This window comes from Chelonia mydas, chromosome 1 (genome assembly GCF_015237465.2).
Source record: "Chelonia mydas isolate rCheMyd1 chromosome 1, rCheMyd1.pri.v2, whole genome shotgun sequence".
Lineage (NCBI taxonomy): Eukaryota > Metazoa > Chordata > Testudines > Cheloniidae > Chelonia > Chelonia mydas.
Window position 1 is genome coordinate 105,533,472 of NC_057849.1, and position 18,762 is coordinate 105,552,233.

Below are 18,762 nucleotides of genomic sequence, written 5' to 3' on the forward strand. Positions count from 1 at the left end.
GTTTAGTGTTGTATTTGATATGGCACTCAGTAAGAGAGGCTGGGTTAGCAGAATTTGTTTAGTATAATTTAATTTTAGTGTATTATTTACATTTTACCTGTTTGAATTATTACATTAATTGTCAGATTGCACTCTGAAACTTTTCAAATAGTATTCTCCCTACACTCTCTGAAAGAGACATATTGGGATGGTAGGGAGCATGATTAGAGTGCCCTTCACTTCAAAAATCCCTGGCTGGCCTAATGGTCCCTTGGTAGGTGCATTAGACACTGTAATATAGAGGAGCCTTTGCACTGCTCTAATTTATGCTGGCATGAGTATGGTGGAAAACCATTCTCAGTATAACGGAGCTGAAAACTAGAGTTGGGGAAAAAATTTTGTAGAATAGTAAATTTGCCTAAAAATGCAGTTTTGAACTGACTGAAAATATTTGGGAATTTGAGTAGAATTCAGCAATTAGTTTTGGCCAAATAAAAAATGAGGAAAAAACTTTGAAAAAGTCAAAATCCCTCAGTTTCAGTTCTAAACAAACTGATTTTTTCCCCAAGTTAATTATTTGCTCAGGTCCAGTGCCATCAGCTCACTTGCAGCCCCCCGCCTCCCCTCTCTTATGTTTCCGCTTCCAACGCTTACTAGAATCACCTAAGGAGTCAGAATTTACTCTTTCTCTGTGCTTAGTGTGTGTATACCAATTGAACGCATCTACAGCAATCAGAGCTTGCTTCTTGATATGTAGCCAATTGAACTTACTTTCCTTTTTGATTTCTGGAGTAGAATCCATTCTCATAAGTTCAGGTCTGAAGATCTGAATGACACATTTCTACTTGCAGTGTCTTACCATTGAAAATTGAACTGTCGCTGTAATATGCCGCAATGTATTGATCAGTAAAATTCACTCGGCATGCATCTGATGAAGTGGGCTTTAGCCCATGAAAGTTTATGCTCACATAATTTTGTTAGTCTCTAAGGTGCCACAAGGACTCCTCGTTCTTTTTGCTGACACAGACTAACACGGCTACCACTCTGAAACATTGCAATGTATTGTTTTCCTCTAACCTCCAGGGTTCTGTGGAAATATGGAAAGCCTTCACAGAATAGCATGTTGGGTTTTTATGATTGACTCAAGTATTGTACATCAGACATTTTGTTGCCCAGTCACCCAGTTTTGAGAGCGGTCCAGTTTAAAACCTGCTCTACAACCTTTTAAATGTTAAGTGCCAGCAATTTGGTTTCATTTTGGTTTAGGTGGAGCCCACCCTTCCTGAACAGACTCCCCCTTTCCCAAAAGTTTCCCCAGTTCCTAATAAATCTAAACCCCTCTTCCCTTCACCATCGTCTCAGCCATGCATTGAGACTCTGCATTTCTGCCTGTCTAACTGGCCCTGCATGTGGAACTAGAAGTATTTCAGAGAATGAGACATTAGTGATTATCTTTGGAAAGTCATGGAAGACGGGAAAGATTCCAGAAGACTGGAAAAGGGCAAATATAGTGCCCATCTATAAAAATGGAAATAAGGACAACCCGGGGAATTAACATCCAGTCAGCTTAACTTCTGTACTCGGAAAGATAATGGAGCAAATAATAAAGCAATCAATTTTCAAACATCTAGAATATAATAAGGTGATAAGTAAGAGTCAGCATGGAGTTGTCGAGAACAAATCATGTCAGGCCAACCTAATAGCTTTCTTTAACAGGGGAACAAGCAGGACTGGGTGGAAACAGTAGACGTGGTATATCTTGACTTTAGTAAAGCTTTTGATCTCGCATGATCTCGCATGACCTTCTCATAAACAAACTAGGGGAATGCAACCTAGATGGAGCTACTATAAGGTGGGTGCACAACTTGTTGGAAAACAATTCCCAAAGAGTAGTTATCAGTGGTTCACAGTCATGCTGGAAGGGCAGAACAAGTGGGGTCCTGCAGGGATCAGTTCTGGGTCTGGTTCTGTTCAGTATCTTCATCAATGGTGTAGATAATCGCATAGAGAGTACACTTATAAAGTTTGCAGACGATATCAAGCTGGGAGGGGTTGCAAGTGCTTTGGAGGTTAGAATTATAATTCAAAATGATCTGGATAAACTGGAGAAATGGTCTGAAGTAAATAGGATTAAATTCAATGAGGACAAATGAAAACTATTCCACTTAGAAAGGAAGAATGAATAGCACATATACAAAATGGGAAATGACTGCCTAAGAAGGAGTACTGCAGAAAGGGATCTGGGGGTCATAGTGGACCACAAGCTATATATGAGTCAACAGTGTAACCCTGTTGCAAAAATGCGAACATCATTCTGGGATGTATTAGCAGGAGTATCATAAGCAAGACACAAGAAATAATTATTCTGCTCTAATGCGTGCTGATTAGACCTCAACGGGAGCATTGTGTCCATTTCGGGGCACCATATTTCAGGAACGATGTGGCCAAACTGGAGAAAATCCAGAGAAGAGCAACAAAAATGTTTAAAGCTCTAGAAAACATGACCTTTGAGGTAAGACTGAAAAAATTGGGTTTGTTTAGTCTGAAAAAGAGAAGACTAAGGGGGTCATGATAACAGTTTTCAAGGACATAAAAGGCTGTTACAAGGAGGAAGGAGAAAAAATGTTCTTCTTAACCTCTGAGGATAGAACAAGAAGCAATGGGCTTAAATTGCAGCAAGGGAGGTTTAGATTGGACATTAGGAAAAACTTCCTAACTGTCAGGGTGGTTAAGTAGTGGAACGAATTGCCTAGGGAGGTTGTGGAATCTCCATCACTGGAGATTTTTTAAGAGCAGGTTAGACAAACACCTGTCAGGGATGGTCTAGTTAATACTTAGTCCTGCTATGACTGCAGGGGAATGGACTAGATGTCCTCTCGAGATCCCTTCCGCGCCTATGATTCTATAATCTTGAACTCGTGACAAGTTATTTTAACAAATTAACTTTTTTAAAAAAATATTCTTGTGTAAAATTAAATGGTGTCTGGTCATGAATGTGTAGTGGTACAAATTTTTCTCATGATGAGGATTCAGATACTCTGTTAAACAAAAGATTTTTTTTAATGTTATAGCTGTCTCTTAAAGTAATGTTAAAATTTTTCTAGAAGAAGGATACTGTAATTGGAATTAGAATTCTGAAAATGAAGGATAAAACATATTATATAAAGTTATATAAAAAAGTATCTTTTCCTAAATGTATTGCTTGTTTGTGTAATTCAGTCTTCTAGTTTCAGTTTTAAGTGTTTGAGAAAAAGTTGTGAAATTGATTAATTTTGAGAAATATCACTAAAAAAAGATGGTTGCATTTAAGATTTTTCTTTTGTATTATTCTGTATTTAGATATGCACTCAATTAATTATAAAATTGATTTTTGTTTTTGTTTTGGATTTTTTTATTGGTCATGCTACACAGCTTCACTGAAAAGTGACTGCAAGCAGAGTGCGTTAGTATGAGGTTTTAAAGTACAAAACCTGTTCTGAAATGTCCATCATTTGGAGTCTTTTTGCTGATCTTAATGGTAAACCATGTACTTTCAAGACTGAACTACATATTTTAGTCATTTTTAAAAAAACATATTTGATTGGAACTATTTTTACATCCTTTATTCCTAGATGACACAGTTTCTAGCCAAAAAAAAACATGTGACTAAGGTCTAATCTGAAAAGAGACTGGATGCATTCAGCCTTTAATCTTTCCTCATAATTCAGTTCTTCCAACCATCTGTTTTCTTAAAAACAAACCATTGTTTTACACAATAGTTATGACTATTTTCCACTTAATTTGAATAAAATACTTCAAGAAACACTCTTCCATGAAGTAATCGGATATTTATTCTTCCACAGGCTGATATCTCTATTTTTTAAAAAACAGTCTTGGAAAATGTCCGATCAAAAAAATTACATCTCAACTATTTTTCAGTTGAAATTTGGCTTCTCAGCTAGACAAATTTTTTTGCAAAATGTGTGTGCTTTCTGAAGAAAATATTTATTTCTTTGTTTGTTTCTTTGTTTGTTGTCAAAAAGCTGTATACTTGAAATTAAGTTTTCCATTTTCTGCCAAAACCCAATCACTTTCAGCTGGAAATGAATACATTTTGATGCATTGCCCTGTCGGAATTACAGTTTGGCTGCCTCATGTCCCCATTCTCCTCTATTTGCTGGGTTCTCCAGCCAGGCTTCATCTCCTATAATGCACTATGGCCACTGGAGTCCCGTGATGCACTACCTCCCCTCACTGTGGTGTCATATGTAAATGTGGTGTAACTCCACTTTAATAAGTGGAATTACTTGAGATTTACACCAGTATATCAGAGAGTACTGGTAAAATTTGGACAAACATGTAGAATTCACAATAATCGGTATAAACAGAGAACTGTTTCCTCTCAGTTTAGTACTAATAGTAGTTACAATGTACATTTCCCCAGTGCCTTCCTAATCTCTGGTTTAACAAGAGATCACACACTGTACATCAACGTTTCATCAAGTTTGATATTTGACACAGAGTAAAGCCTGTGTCGATAAATTATTTTGTAAATTTCTATTACTCATTTTTCATTCTTTTTACAATAGCTGTGTGTCAACATGATCAATGAGAAGATACACCAGTATATCAGTGAAGTGCTTTTTCTACAAGAGGAAGCAGAATGTGTACAGGAGGGAGTTACTATGGAAACAACATATTCTCCTGGTAACCATACAGAAGCCTTGGACTTTTTCTTTCAGGTAGTTTTCAAACCCATTTACACACCATTTATATTTATACACATGCTCTGTGTGTTAGGCTAATAAAAATCCAGGCTAGCAGTTTCTGATTTAGGTGTCTCTAGAGAAGGTGACAGGGACAAAGAGTTCATAGAAGGAGGCCTTCATAACTGCCCTGTGCACCAGTATGGGGGAAAGGGGTTTGGCAGAGGTTAACTGCCTATACTGATCCACTGGATCCCACATGCAGGGGCTCTACAGCAGTCCCTAGATACTACCACAGAACTCTGACTCCTGTTGTGACCATGGAGATTTCTTCTATCCTTGGAATTGATTTCTGGAGTATGATTTCTATGAAATAGCATAATCTCTTGCTGTTTTCTTAAGAGATTAGTGATAATCACAATTTTAGAGTAAATCAAATGTGAATCTTTGCATTTTTTGTAGATCTGATGTGCTTAGCAGACTTTAACCAAAAGGTTTTTTTTACAGTGATACACAATTCTGTTTAATAAACAAGACATTTTACTGTAAATGGAAGAACAGTATTCTGCCTATGAGTAAAAACAGAGAAATCTAAGATCATCCTTTTTTCATTTCAGAAGCCAACAGGTTTTTTGGCAATGCTGGATGAAGAAAGCCAATCCATTTGGTCAATAGAACAGAATCTTTCTAAACGCCTTCAATCGTACCTGGAAACCTCAGATACAAATGCAGTATATTCTTCCACAAAAGATGGAAATGGCAATGTAGCACCAAAGGATCAGAGTCCTACCTTCACTGTTATGCATTACGCTGGACGGGTAAGTGAGTCGAGAGAAATGAGTAATTAATCATATATGGCTAAGGGAAAGGGCAGTAAGGACAAAAGAGATTCCTCAAAGCTTCTGAATTAACAACTTCTGACAGCTAACAGAAAGAGCTGAATCCATTACAAACAAATCAGTTTATCTGACAATACATTGTTAGAAAGAATCTAATACCTCAGAATTCATAGGCTGTCAAATAAATTATTTAGTTTGTACTCCTTTACATAGGTGCCGACTACGTAGGTGCTCCAGGGCTGGAGCACCCATGGAAAAAAAATAGTGGGTGCTCAACACCCACCGGCAGCACCCCGATCAGCTCCTCCGCTCCCCCCAGCATCTCCCACCCGCTGGTGGCCCCACCGATCAGCTCTTTCCCTTCCCTCGCAGCACCTCCTGCCCTCCACAATCAGCTGTTCAGCGGTGTGCAGGAAGTGGGGTGGAGGAGGAGCGAGGGCGGGGCACACTGGAGGAGGGGATGGAATGGGGCTGGGCGAAGTGGGGCGGGGTGGAGGGTTGGGGTAACGGATGGAGTGGGGGCGGGGCCTCAGGCGGAGGAGGGGTTGAGCCACTTAGAAAGACGATCCCTCTGCTCCTTTATTTTCTCTTGATCTTTAATATGCCACAGTACAAGGTGATGATTGGTAGGGCCACTATGAGAATTTCTTGGCCCAAGAGAAGTTTTGAAAACCCTTACCGTGTTGCACAGGTCTAGATAAAAAAAAAATAGGATTCTTTTTGTGAAAATGTTCACCGAAATATGCATCCGATGAAGTGAGCTGTAGCTCATGAAAGCTTATGCTCAAATAAATTGGTTAGTCTCTAAGGTGCCACAAGTCCTCCTTTTCTTTTTGCAAAATATTGTGCTTTTTTGAAATTTCACTCCAGCTGGTCAAAAAACAGGATGAATTTTTGGCAACTTTTGTGAAAAATACATCAATCACATTTTTTCCAACCAAAAATCATAATTTGGAAAATTTTGACTGGCTTTGAAATCCAGTACTCTTTCTCCCTCTTCTTACATTAATTCTCTTCCTTCATCTCTGTCTGCACACTGTCCCTCTGTCCCAACAATCAAAATCAGATTTTTTAAAAAAAGTCCAGGCACTATTCTGACAATGGGACAATAACTTTTCTCTTTTTGCAGATATGGAAAATATGTTTTATACTCCTTTATGTTTTCTCTTGGTATTTAATATGCCACAGTACAAGATGGTGATGTACAGGGCCAATATGAGAATTTCTTGGCCCAAAGGAAATTTCAAAAATCCTTCTTCAGGCTCATTCTGATATGCTGCTGATGCTCTGTGCTCTGAATGTAGTGTATAGAATCAATGGTTTAAACCGTACAGTCATTATCTGGTCAAAACTTCAAATGAAATCATCATGTAAGGACACAGAATAAGAATTGCAGGATTTGGTCCTTATGTCTAATTAGATTGGCCTTTTCTCTCTCTCTCCCTTTCTTGCCATTGATGCTGCAAACCCATCTGCTCATGGAACTCACATAGCAGTTTCACGGCTTGCAGGTTCAGGCCCTATGTTTAAAGATAGTCTTTATAAACGACATTCGTGTATGTAGAGTGTGTGTGTGAGTGTTTGTGTGTGTGTGTAGATATATAAGCTTTATGTCCTAGGTTCTATACGCCCTGTGTTATATCAGACAACTATGCCCTAGGTTCTTTCCTTTTTGGACTGGGAGAAGACAGGAAAGATAAGCTTGGTAAACAGCCAAGTTGATCAATGATAAAAACTGATCAAAACCTCAATTTCACTATAATTGGTTAGGCTACCTGTACAATCATGGTTAACTGGGATATCAGATTACTGTACTTAATTACAAATGATGTTGAATAGATAACTCTTAGAATGTATACACTATATTGTGCGTGCATCTTCCCCCCGTCCCCCCCAACTGAAATGAAGCTTTTCACCAAGAGTGCATAACACATAACTCTTCATCATGCCAGGTAGTTAGAGCAACATTCTCCTGCAGTACTGCTCAGTGTAGCAAACATATTGGGCTTAGATAGTGTGGTGATATGTGCTATATAACTCTGATAGCTAGGTAGATTGCATGACTCAGTGTTCTATTGTAATGATAAAGGTATGTGAGAATAGTGCTAGAATGCTGCCGCACCCCAGAACAATATACAAGTTGGCATGAAAGAGCAGCAGTGAAGCAGTTAAGGAATGAAAATTAAACTCATAACAAGAACAATAAGCACATTGAAAAAACCACATGGGGGCAGGGGGAGGAAGGAACGTGCTTGTGGTATCCTCTTACAAAACACTCAATAGGACCATTAATTAAGATCAAAGCCTCAGGTACCTAGTTCCAAAACTTAGGACTTGAGTGGTAAATGGTATACCTTTCATTCATTTGTGTTTTCTCCTTAGAATTTCATTTTATTAAAGAGACTTTGGTTTGACCTTTCCCCGGTACCATTAATGATGTTTAATCTAAAGTATGAACAATGGGCCACTGCCTCTGCTGATGTAACTCCCCAGAGGTCCATTAAACTCAGTGGAGATACTCTAGGGTGTACACCAGCTAAGGAGCTGGCCCTGTGTGTGCAAGACTTGACAAGCTGTTGATAGAATCCTGACTGAGGGTAAGAGGCTCTTGTCTTGCAAATAGAGAAAGATCCTTTTGAAATGTTAAAGCTTCCCTATTTGAATAGTGATTTAGCATTTTTCAAAAATAAATTTGCATTTTTCATTTCTCGTGGGATCATTATGTCACTATCACAGGGTATCATTTCTAAGAACAGAAGAATAGTTGTTTAATAAGTAAGTATATAAAATGCAGATTTTTCCAAACTAACATAGCCTAATGGGTTCATTTAAAAAATAGAACACCCTTTCTTCCACACTCCCCCAGGAATTTTTTAGGGATTTTACATTTGCTGATGCTGTTCTTAAGCTTGTGCTGTTACTATATTTTGTTAAGTGCTTTATGGTGTAAATTGCTAGGAAATCAGACCTTTAAATATATCGGGTTTTATTGGCAATCCAAAATAAGAATTTCATACAAAAAGTATCAGAATAGTTTGGCAGGTTTTGATAGCCCTTGTTATAGTCTTCAATTAAATGTGTCTGAAGTAAATGAAGTGTAAAGCAACATTTGGATGACTCATTGACTTTGGAGATCCCGACATGTAAAATAAGGGGGCCTGATTCTGATTTCACTTATACCAGTTTTACTCTGATGTAACTCCCTTAACTTCAATGAAGTTTCTCATGATTGACATGCATGTAAATGACAGGTGAATTAGGCTCAGAGGGTAGAAAATGAATGATCAGTACAAAGGCATTTGATAATTGAATATGGAGCTTTCAACTGTAGGGTTACCCATTTAAATTCAGTCAGTGTGTCTAGAACCATTGTGTGTTTGGTAGAAAGTTACAGTGGATACAAGTCTGTTAAACAATAGAAGGCAGACAGCCTGATGTCCTCAGGTAGCTCAAATTATTGTCACCACATATTTTTTAGTCAGAGTGAAATGGCTTCTTCACACCCCGTGGTACAGAACAAACAAATGGCGCTAACACTTCACCTTGGCCCTCACAGGGAATCGTTATGACCCGGGGCCCTAGGTGGCAGGTGGCTTGGCAGCCCTGGTGCCAGAAATTCTGAGTTCTTTTCTTGGTTTATGCATTCAGTGTATTTGTTGTGAGACTGTCGGGCTGATTTCAGTGAAGAAAACATTGCCGGATGCTACAAGGGTATTGACAGATGCGTGTCTGATATTGCAGAAAAAAGTGCAGAAGCAACCACCTATAATAATACAATATAAAATTACATTTGTTCATTTATTTGATTTGCGGGGGAGGGGGAGTCTGTTAGCCTTGCTGATGGAAGTGATTTTTTTAGGGCGAAAGGGTAGTATTCCATTTCTGAACATTTGCCAGGGCTCAAAATATCTTTTATTATAAATGGTGTTAACGTACCAGTAAGTAAATCTGAAATATATCATCCTAGTACTGTGCTAACAGCCACATCTTAAACTGTTAGAGATATTTAATATACTGATACTTGAGAGATTCTATCAGCATGTTATCCATGTTATCTGAACAATTTGTCATTATAGCTCAAGCTTTATGCAGCCTAAATTTACAAACACATTAACAAATTTGATAGACCTCTTGATATTACATACCTTACCACAGTTTTGACCTACAGAATTGTAATAAACTGATCAGACCAAAAGACCAGCTTCTTTGTTCTTTAAAGCTGTTTACATAATGTCCTTTTAGTGCAGATCAATCTCTGTTCAATTTCCCAAGTATGCGTGTGTCAAAAATACCTCTTTCAACTGTCAACTCACCTTCACCAATGGGAGCCTTGTCTGAGACAGTTTTACAGCCCAGGAAGACTCTGAAACTGAACCTTTAAATCAAAAGACCAGATAGAGGGATTAATCAATAGGGAAGCTTTTATTTTCTTTATTTTTTCCCCAGGCTGAATCCCCAGACATAAAAATCAAATCAGTCTACTCTAAGTTATACCTGAGCCACTAAAGGTTATTTGACAAAGATGTTCTTTTTCACAGAGAGAAGTTAGTTGTGTTTTTTTATATCAGACTTGGTTTTGGAGGTTCATTTACAGGTCTCCCCCTCCCCCCCCCCCGCAAAAAAAAAAGAAACCCCACAAAAACCCTAGCCAATTTTTGCTGCTAAATAGATTTGCCTCTTCATGGTCTATTATTTCTATCAGCGTGTTAGAATAAATCATCATAGAATACATGAAGAATGTTCACTTAACAAGGTTTAGGTTCTAGAAAGAAAACTAAAGAGATTGATAGGTTCAAGCTTTTAAGTGATCTGTTTCATCAAAGACTTGATAGCTTCTTTTAACTACATCTTTATGTTCTGGCAGGAAAGTAATAAATAAAGTACCAATGAGGGCCCAGTGTGTTGATATCTGCACTCAGTGTGTTCATTTAAATTATACAAAATGATAAATGTCTTTTTGACCATTAACTGAATTTAAATGTTTTAACTGCAAATTAAGATTAGTGTCTACATCTTAAATGTCTTGCAGAGTATCATGGTGAGATGCTTTATCAGCATGAAATGTTAAATTAATTTTACATAGTGTGGATAACCCACCACAACAATGTAATACTATCAAAACAATGCAAAATATGTTTATTACACTATATCTCATTATTAAAAGTCAGTCATTATTTTTAACTGATTTGAATGCAGATGCACTTTGAGTCAGATCAAAGTTCAAATTCTGATCTTGTTTCCCAGTTATCTTTGGGGTTCTGGTTTGAGTCCATCAAAGGCCTGAGTCATAAATTCAGATATGTACTTTCCCTAAATTTTTAAAGGGGCTAGTTCCCAGGTTCTGCTTTGGCCTATTATTGATTCTGTGGCACTAAAAATAGTGAAAACCTTTAAGGGTAGATTAACTGGGTTGTAGAAAATAAAGAAAGAAAAAAAAACCCTCCCCTCTGAACTTAACTCGCTTTAAGACATAAACTCAACCCAAACATTTCTTTTTACTGAAACCAGATGTCATGTGGTACTGTACATATGACTGTTTTTAATTTATATTGTGTTAGCACCCAACGGCCCCAAACAGGGTCTCATCCCCATTACTTTAGGAGCTGTTCAAATATGTAAGTAGAGATAGTCTCTGCACCAAAGAGTTTGAAATAAGATACAACTGTAATAAACAGTAGAAGGGAAGTGGGGAAGGTGAAAAGGTGTTACGAGGATAGGGGCATGCAGTTACGTAGATTAGCTATGTACACAGTTCAATGGTTCTGAACAGTTTACAGTTATTTTAAAAAACATTAGCTGTGCTTGACAACAATTCAGTGTAGCCATTTCTTTTAGGCATCACAGCAGAAGTTGATGCTGAGGAATGAATATGAAGAAGGAGTGGACCAATTTTTTATTAGTCTAGGGAGGATATTTCATGCATAAGGAGTATAGAAATTTGAAAGTGTAGAGATTTATGAGAGAAGTGGACCAATTGACATTCAAAGCTAGCAGCACTGTCCGAGTAGATGACTGACTGTACAAGGCTGGCAAAAAAGTAGAACATCTTTTTACTTATGAACTGAGCACATGTGAACTAGAACCACTGTGAGATAGTACATATGAAGCCCCACAAGACCACTTTTACAGAATCACTCTTTAGTGAGTTGAAGCACTGACTTAATTTACCATGGCAGCAAGAAAAAGTGTGGGTATATATATACACACAGCAATAAAAAAAACCTGCAGCAGCAAGTCTCAGAGCCCAGGTCAACTGACTCAGGCGTGCAGGGCTAGCACTGTGGGGTTAAAATATCAGTGTACACATGCAGGCTTTGATTGGAGCCTGGGCTCTGAAACCCGGAAAGGGGAGTGGGTCTCGGAGCCCAGTCTCTTACCTAAGCCCAAATGTCTGCACTTCAATTTTTAGCCCTGCAGCGCAAGCCCTGCAAGCCTGAGTCAGCAGATTGGGCTTTGAGACTTGCTATCACAGGGTTGTTTTTGCTATGTAGACATACCCTGTAAGGGAGAATAGTAATTTCATCATAAATAAGATTCCTAATAATTGTTTTACGTACCACAGGTAATATAAGAGATGTCTTATTAAATAAAAATCCATCATTTAGTACTGAATTAAATCAGTACCCCAGGTTCCCAAATTTGTTCACTTCTGTGCAGACATATAATGATAATTTATTATCTCCACCGGCTTTACTTACTATAACCATGGATAACAACTCTTCTTCTAATTTAGTTAAAGCCTAACATTCTCAATTAAGAAATGATGTTATGGATTTGTAAAATAAATTCTGTAAATTATTTTTCATGGACAAATATGCTGGAAAATTTACGTTAAGAACACTAAAAGCATTTAATAGTGTACTTAAATAATACTACTAGTTTAGTAAATATACTGCTTGTTCATAAGAGGTGCCATTGGAGAATTACATTATATTGTCATAAAAAAAAAGAAATTGCATGCAGTTCTATTGTCAGGCCTTTTCTATGATTGTCAAATGATGTAATTAACATAACATGTTATATAGATCCAAGTCATATAATCTTTTTTCATGAGTAATACAGGCAGGCAGTCCTCGACTTTACGACATTCGAGTTACGTTTATAAATTGTCATCATGTTTCGACTTTACAATGTCAGTTTTGACTTTACGATGCTCGATCCGACGTTGTTCCTACGGGAAATTCGAGTTACATTTTCGACTTAAGATGCGACTTTCAAGAACCAATTGTGTCATAAGTCTGAGGACTGTCTGTGCAGCATTACATAATTGTCAAATGACCTAATCAAAGCAACTTATTTTACCGATCAGTATTACTAAGTGCCTAAGTACCATAAGAGCCTAAATTTCTTTGAATGATACTGGGACTGAGACTCTAAGTGTCTATGTAATATTAAAAATGGGACTTAAGCTCACATTAAGCACCTTTCAAATTGTACCCAAGGTGTATTGTTAATGCAGGCCTTGCTTGCAGCCTTAGTCGTGGTTTGGCATCTACTTACAATTGTTAGATACGAGAGAAATCATTTTAGCATTTTTAACATACATGTAATGTGAGATGAAATATTAAAACTGATGTTAATGCAAAATTAAATTTGGAAATCTGAATACAGAAAATCAAGAAACGCAAATGTTAAGGCTTCATTGAGAACCACTTTGGGTTCAGTTTACCCACCGGCATGTACAACTGTGTTCCAGGAGTAATGGATCCACTCTGGAGGGAGGGAAGGTGGTGTTTGCATCACTGTCCTCCGCTTTGTTATGCATCCATCACATGTGGGTCTTTCCTTTTTCTCTCTTCCTCTACCTGGGGGAATAATAGTGTGTGACTGATTTTGTTTTGGTTGGGTTTTGTATTTTGTGGGAGGTGGATGTCTGCAGTACTATGTGTTTTTCTTGTTGATCGCTCAGTAAAAGAAGTGCATTTTGTCCTTGGAATAAAAAGTGGGGAGGTTTATTGGTTCTTAGATCCCGTAGGAGTTGCTCCTAGAGTCTTGGGCAGGCCACAAGAAGGCTCTGTCTCCCGCACAGCAAAACTTTTCCTATGCAGTAGACAACTCCAGTGTGCCAGAGGAGTGAAACTGTTGTCTGGGGTCCTCACCCCAGCACTTCTAGCGGTGTTTTAGATTATTGGCCCAGGCCTTTGAATTCCTTGAAGAATAGGACCAAGATCTTTCATTTGATCTAGATATCAGTGGGGAACCAGTATAGTGACCAAAGGAGAGATTTGAAGTGCTCATGGTAACTTTTGTTGCTGAGGAGAAACACTGCTGTATTAGTTGCAATTTCCTAAGGTCTGTGAGTTTCATGTCCAGGGAGATTTCATTTCTGTAGTCCAGTTATGAGGTAACAAATATGTGATACCAGAGGCCTGTTGTGCTGTTCCATCACATAATGTACACACACAATATGGTCTTTTTCCAAAATCCACCCTTTTACCGGAGGTTATCTTTATTCTGTATCTTTAAAAATGTGACATAAGTAAAAAGAACCTGAAGCAGGACTGTATTCATAATCAATTCTCTGTAGACTCCCACCTGTAAAGTGGAAATCATACTTACAATGTCCTAACTCACAGTGCTACTGTGAGGATTAACTAATGACTGTGAAGCACTTTGTAAATTTAAAATGCTGTAGCATGGATATAATCACTGGCGCAAGTTTTCTCTGTCCCTCCACCTAGCCTCAATGAGCTCATTAACTCGTTGGTTCTGATGAGTCGAACCTTGTCTGGCTATCTAGCATGTCAACAGAATAACTCTGCATCTCCCCACAAGGTCTCAAAGCTACACACACACACACACTTACTTACAATTACATGCAAAAGTACAAAAGATATTAACAATAGTGCTTTATTCAAACTGTTTCCTTCAAATGCAGCCTACGCGCTAGTCGTCAAGGGCATTTAACTCTATGGAAAGCTTGAAAGCATAGCAACAAGCTGGTTTTGATCTGTTGGGACACAAAGAAATGATAGATATCAGTCAAAATCCTGAATCTGAATAATTTTAAGGTGAATGTATCTCAAAATCAGTTTGACTTAATTTCAACATGCTTTGCAGAGACGGAATAAATAAGGCCAAACTAATTCTAGTTAAAATTATTGGTGAGATTGGGGGAAGGGTAGAAACATCTGGTTATCTGGTTGCAACCATAACTGTGCAGCTACAACTATAATTTTATATTTGACTTTACAGCTGAAAGATTTTTAAATGCAGTTTTAAACATTACTAATTATGCCATTATATTTGATTTCAGGTGACTTATGAAACTGTTGGAGCTATTGAAAAAAATAAGGATTCCCTTTCACAAAGTCTCCTATTTGTAATGAAAAGTAAGTGCTTTTTTGTTGTTCGAATGTGCCACATTATGCTTTAACTTTCTAATCAGTACCATAGTTTTATAAAATATGTCATCCACAACTTAATAATTGAAAGAAACGTTTCATTTTAAATACCAGAAATAATAATACTCTTACTATAGTATACATTGTGTACAAGTTATTTTGAAGCCCAATCAAAACTTTAATTGAACAGGCTTTTAGCAGCTGTACATGTAAAACACATTTCTGTGACATTAAGGGTATGAATTTTGAAAAGATTTTTTTATAAAGCCTAATGAAAACAACTAAGGTTTCTAAAGTTATACCAATTATAGCGGGATTTATTTAATTATTAAAAATGACTCAAGAACTGCTACTAAAATGGCATTTTGTGGGTGTGCTTGTATTTTTCAGTAAATAGACACATAGTGTGTCTAGGTGAGTAAAAGGATTCTGTAAATTTGGTTCAGTGTGCCTATCCTATAATTGTACGTCTAGTAATAATTGTGTAGACATCCTTGTTTATTCATTACTGATTTATAATTAGACAGTTAAAAATTTCTTGTCATTTTATGTTTACCTTTGTATTTAAAAAAAATCCACTTTCCTCCGGGAAACTTGACAGTTTATCTTCCCGCAGATGTTATCTTTCTTTCCCTAAACCACTGCAGAGTATTTCAGCTAAAATATTATCTATTATATTTTATGCCACAGAAATAGAGGTCTTCTGATGTAATATTTGCCTTCAGAATCAACACTGCTAGTAGAATATATTGACTTCCTAGCAATTATACAGTGAAATTAGCTAAACTCTCTGATAAAGTCATTGCTGCATTTCAAAGGCAAACAGTATTGACAAAAATCTGAGCCTTTAATAATATTATGGATGAAGAAAGAAATAAAGAATTGATCTTGAATATATTCCTATTGATTATAGTTTTAGCAATATTCTAGTTCTTTGTTGTTTGAACTTATTTTGTATTATACTATTCCATGTCCTGTATGATGATCTGCTATACTGTGAGTATAAGAAATGTATTTAACATACATTTCAAAGGTAAAAGAGCGCGAACATTATTCCTTTCTATCATATAGTCTCTCCTTGCATTTTCATTACTACATTAGGGATCCAGTTGAGGCAGTCCTTTTATAGGGAAAAAGGGGGAATTGGATTTGATATAAACTCTTGGATATAATTAATGTGAGTATATATAATTTAGAAGTCAAATATCAATAGATCCAACTAATTGAAGAGGACTAAATGTAAAATTTTCTAAAGCACCTTCTTCTCATTTTCAAAAGTGACTTAGGCACTTAGGAGCCTAAATCCCATTGATTTTCAATGAAGCTTAGGCTCCTAAGGGCAGATTTACAAAGGTATTTAACCAGCTAAAGATGCAGATAAGTGCCTAGTGGGATTTCCAGAATTGCTTAAGTGAATTAAATGCCAACTCCCATTGACTTTCAGTGAGTCTTAGGCTCGTCAGACACACACACACACACACACACTCCTAAGAGCCTAAGTCTCTTCTGAAAATGGAACTTAGGCTCCTAAATCACTTTGAGGCTTTTGAAAATTTTACCCTGCGCCTAAAATAACAAACACACAGAAACAAACACAAAGACTTGTTAGCATAGACTGTGTTGATTCTAATTTTGGGGCCATCTTGTTACTGCTTTTGATGATGGCACTGGACACATCCTTATTTTACTGGGGCTACTGGTTCTCCCCTTGGATCCCACTTTGAACAGAGAGTCGTGATGGTCTTACTGAGTGAAGGGAGTTGTTTTAGACTCTATTGCTCCTTAAATATATGATTACTGTTATGTCAATTATAGTAGTCTCTGAAACAAAAGGGAAACAGAGCCATTATCCTGTTAATTTACACAGGCTGTCACGAGTAAAGAGCAACCTCTAGAACGACTGCTTGTTATGCTAAATATTATGATTTTACTGTTACCTCATCTTTCCATTCCTCAATCGGACATCCTACTGCATGTCTGTCTGTTTCATCAACACGTTAGGTCTTGTCATAATCCTAGATTGTGAGTTCTTTGGGCAGTGGCTCCATTTTTATTTATTTATTTTTTCTTTGTTTGTATCACACGTTCAACAATAGGCTCCTGATTGGGTCTCCAAGGTGCTACTGTAAAGCAAATAGCACATGATAATAAATATAGGGACTCTATCACCGTAGCATCTGAAAAGAAGTATTTAAATAAATAAAATAAATAACAGCAATGAGGTAAATTAATAGGAATTAGCAGTTAGTTTTTATTTTGGTATTCTACTATATATTTACATTCCTGTATAAACTATCCTCATGTCACTTTCTAAAATCTTAAACTAGATTTCTTGCAAAGCCCCTTCTTCTTGCTCCCCAACCACACACTGTCTTAAGAATTAATAATGAAATCATTTTCTAGCCTTCCATGTTAGTTCTGCAACCTGACCTGTCATTTGTCCCATGGAAGGACAACTGAGCTTTTATTCTAAATTTTCAACCCTCAGTCAGCTCACAGATTAATTTGGTGCTTAGTTTCCATTCCAAGCAAAGCCATTACCAAGTCTACCCAGCTGGCTTCTTTTCCTTATAGGAGAAATTTTAGAATATGAATCAACTCGGCCTGTGACTAGCATAACACTCACCAGCAGACGTTCACTGAAGTTCAGTTTTCATTGTTTCTTTGTCATATTTTGTTCATGTTTTGTCATGCCGACCCCCTTTATGGAACATCCTACTCTTGCCTGCTAAACCAATACCCTCTTGTTTAAATCTCCCTTGAAAATTCATCTCTTCTGTGCTATCCACAATAAGGGAGTCAAAAATAGATAGTACCTTTATTGCTCTTATTTGGTACACATATTAAAAACCACCCTGAAGCTCTATAATATGCACATGTTTAAAATGAACAACTGTGAAATCAGGTTGCTACAACTCTCTCTTCTCTTTCCCATCCCTTATTGTTTATCACCCATCATAGTTTCTGGGTTAACTGCAACTTTGACACCTTCCTCCTCTTTGGTTTCCTCAAAGACACACACTTAATGGTTCAGGCCCTACCTGTCACCTCTCTTGGGTAGAAATGTGTGTCTCTCTGCCTCCAGGAATTTAGGCTTGCAGTCACTCTGCTTCTCACAGTGATTTCCCCAGCAGATCTGACCAGAGTTCAGCACATGTGGTTTGCTCTTTCTCCAGGGATTGCAACAGTGTACTCCAGCTACTAGCCAGTCTTCACAAAGCATACTACATTTATTCTTGGGGCAAAACCATCACAGAGAAAACATAAAAAACAAGAAATGGTTCTACACACATGGTAAAAGTTTACCAGAGGTCACCCACCTCTAACATAGGTGTCTGGTAGGAGCCAACCTCTCAATAGGTTTGCTCTTTGGATATCAAGTTTCAGATCAAGAACAAGAACAATCTTGGACAGTTCAGGTGGTTCTTTATACAGTTTAGGCCTTTGATCTCTGGCCTCCTGTAACAGGCCCTTTTTCTGGGACCAAAGTTTCAAAAGCTTGGTTTTGGCATAACTGTTGTTGATAAATTTTGCATTAAGCATCACCCAGGGATTTCCCAGGAAACCAATTAAGCCAGGATCACACCTATTCTCTAAAAAGTTCATGCCTTTCTGGCACATTTCAATATAATAGACTTTTCAGGATTGTCTGCTTCCCAAGTCTCACATCTGTCACAACTCCCACTTTTGTTATGTCAGATTATTTTTCTTTGTCTCAGATACGGTGTCTTTATCCGACTTTTGTGAAATGCCTAGCATACATATGGATGCTACAAAATATCATACCATTTTTACAGCATATGTTCATTTTACGCTATTTAAGTCACATAGGTGCAAGCTACAGTAACTAAACAGGAGTCCAGAATATAGCAAAACATCCAAAATAATCATCACCGAAACACTGAAGTTTAGACA

The 18,762-nt window shown here is 37.4% G+C and overlaps 1 protein-coding gene across 4 annotated transcripts in view; it reads left to right on the forward strand.

Annotated features, from left to right (window-relative positions):
• Positions 1-18,762, forward strand: part of MYO16 (myosin XVI) — a 579,449-nt gene that overhangs the window by 439,258 nt on the left and 121,429 nt on the right. For all 4 annotated transcript variants that reach the window (XM_037896729.2, XM_037896722.2, XM_043535412.1 and 1 more), the window contains exons 22-24: positions 4,548-4,700; positions 5,282-5,482; positions 14,760-14,835. In XM_037896729.2, coding sequence (XP_037752657.1) covers positions 4,548-4,700; positions 5,282-5,482; positions 14,760-14,835 — 430 coding nt within the window. The remainder of the gene's footprint in view (positions 1-4,547; positions 4,701-5,281; positions 5,483-14,759; positions 14,836-18,762) is intronic.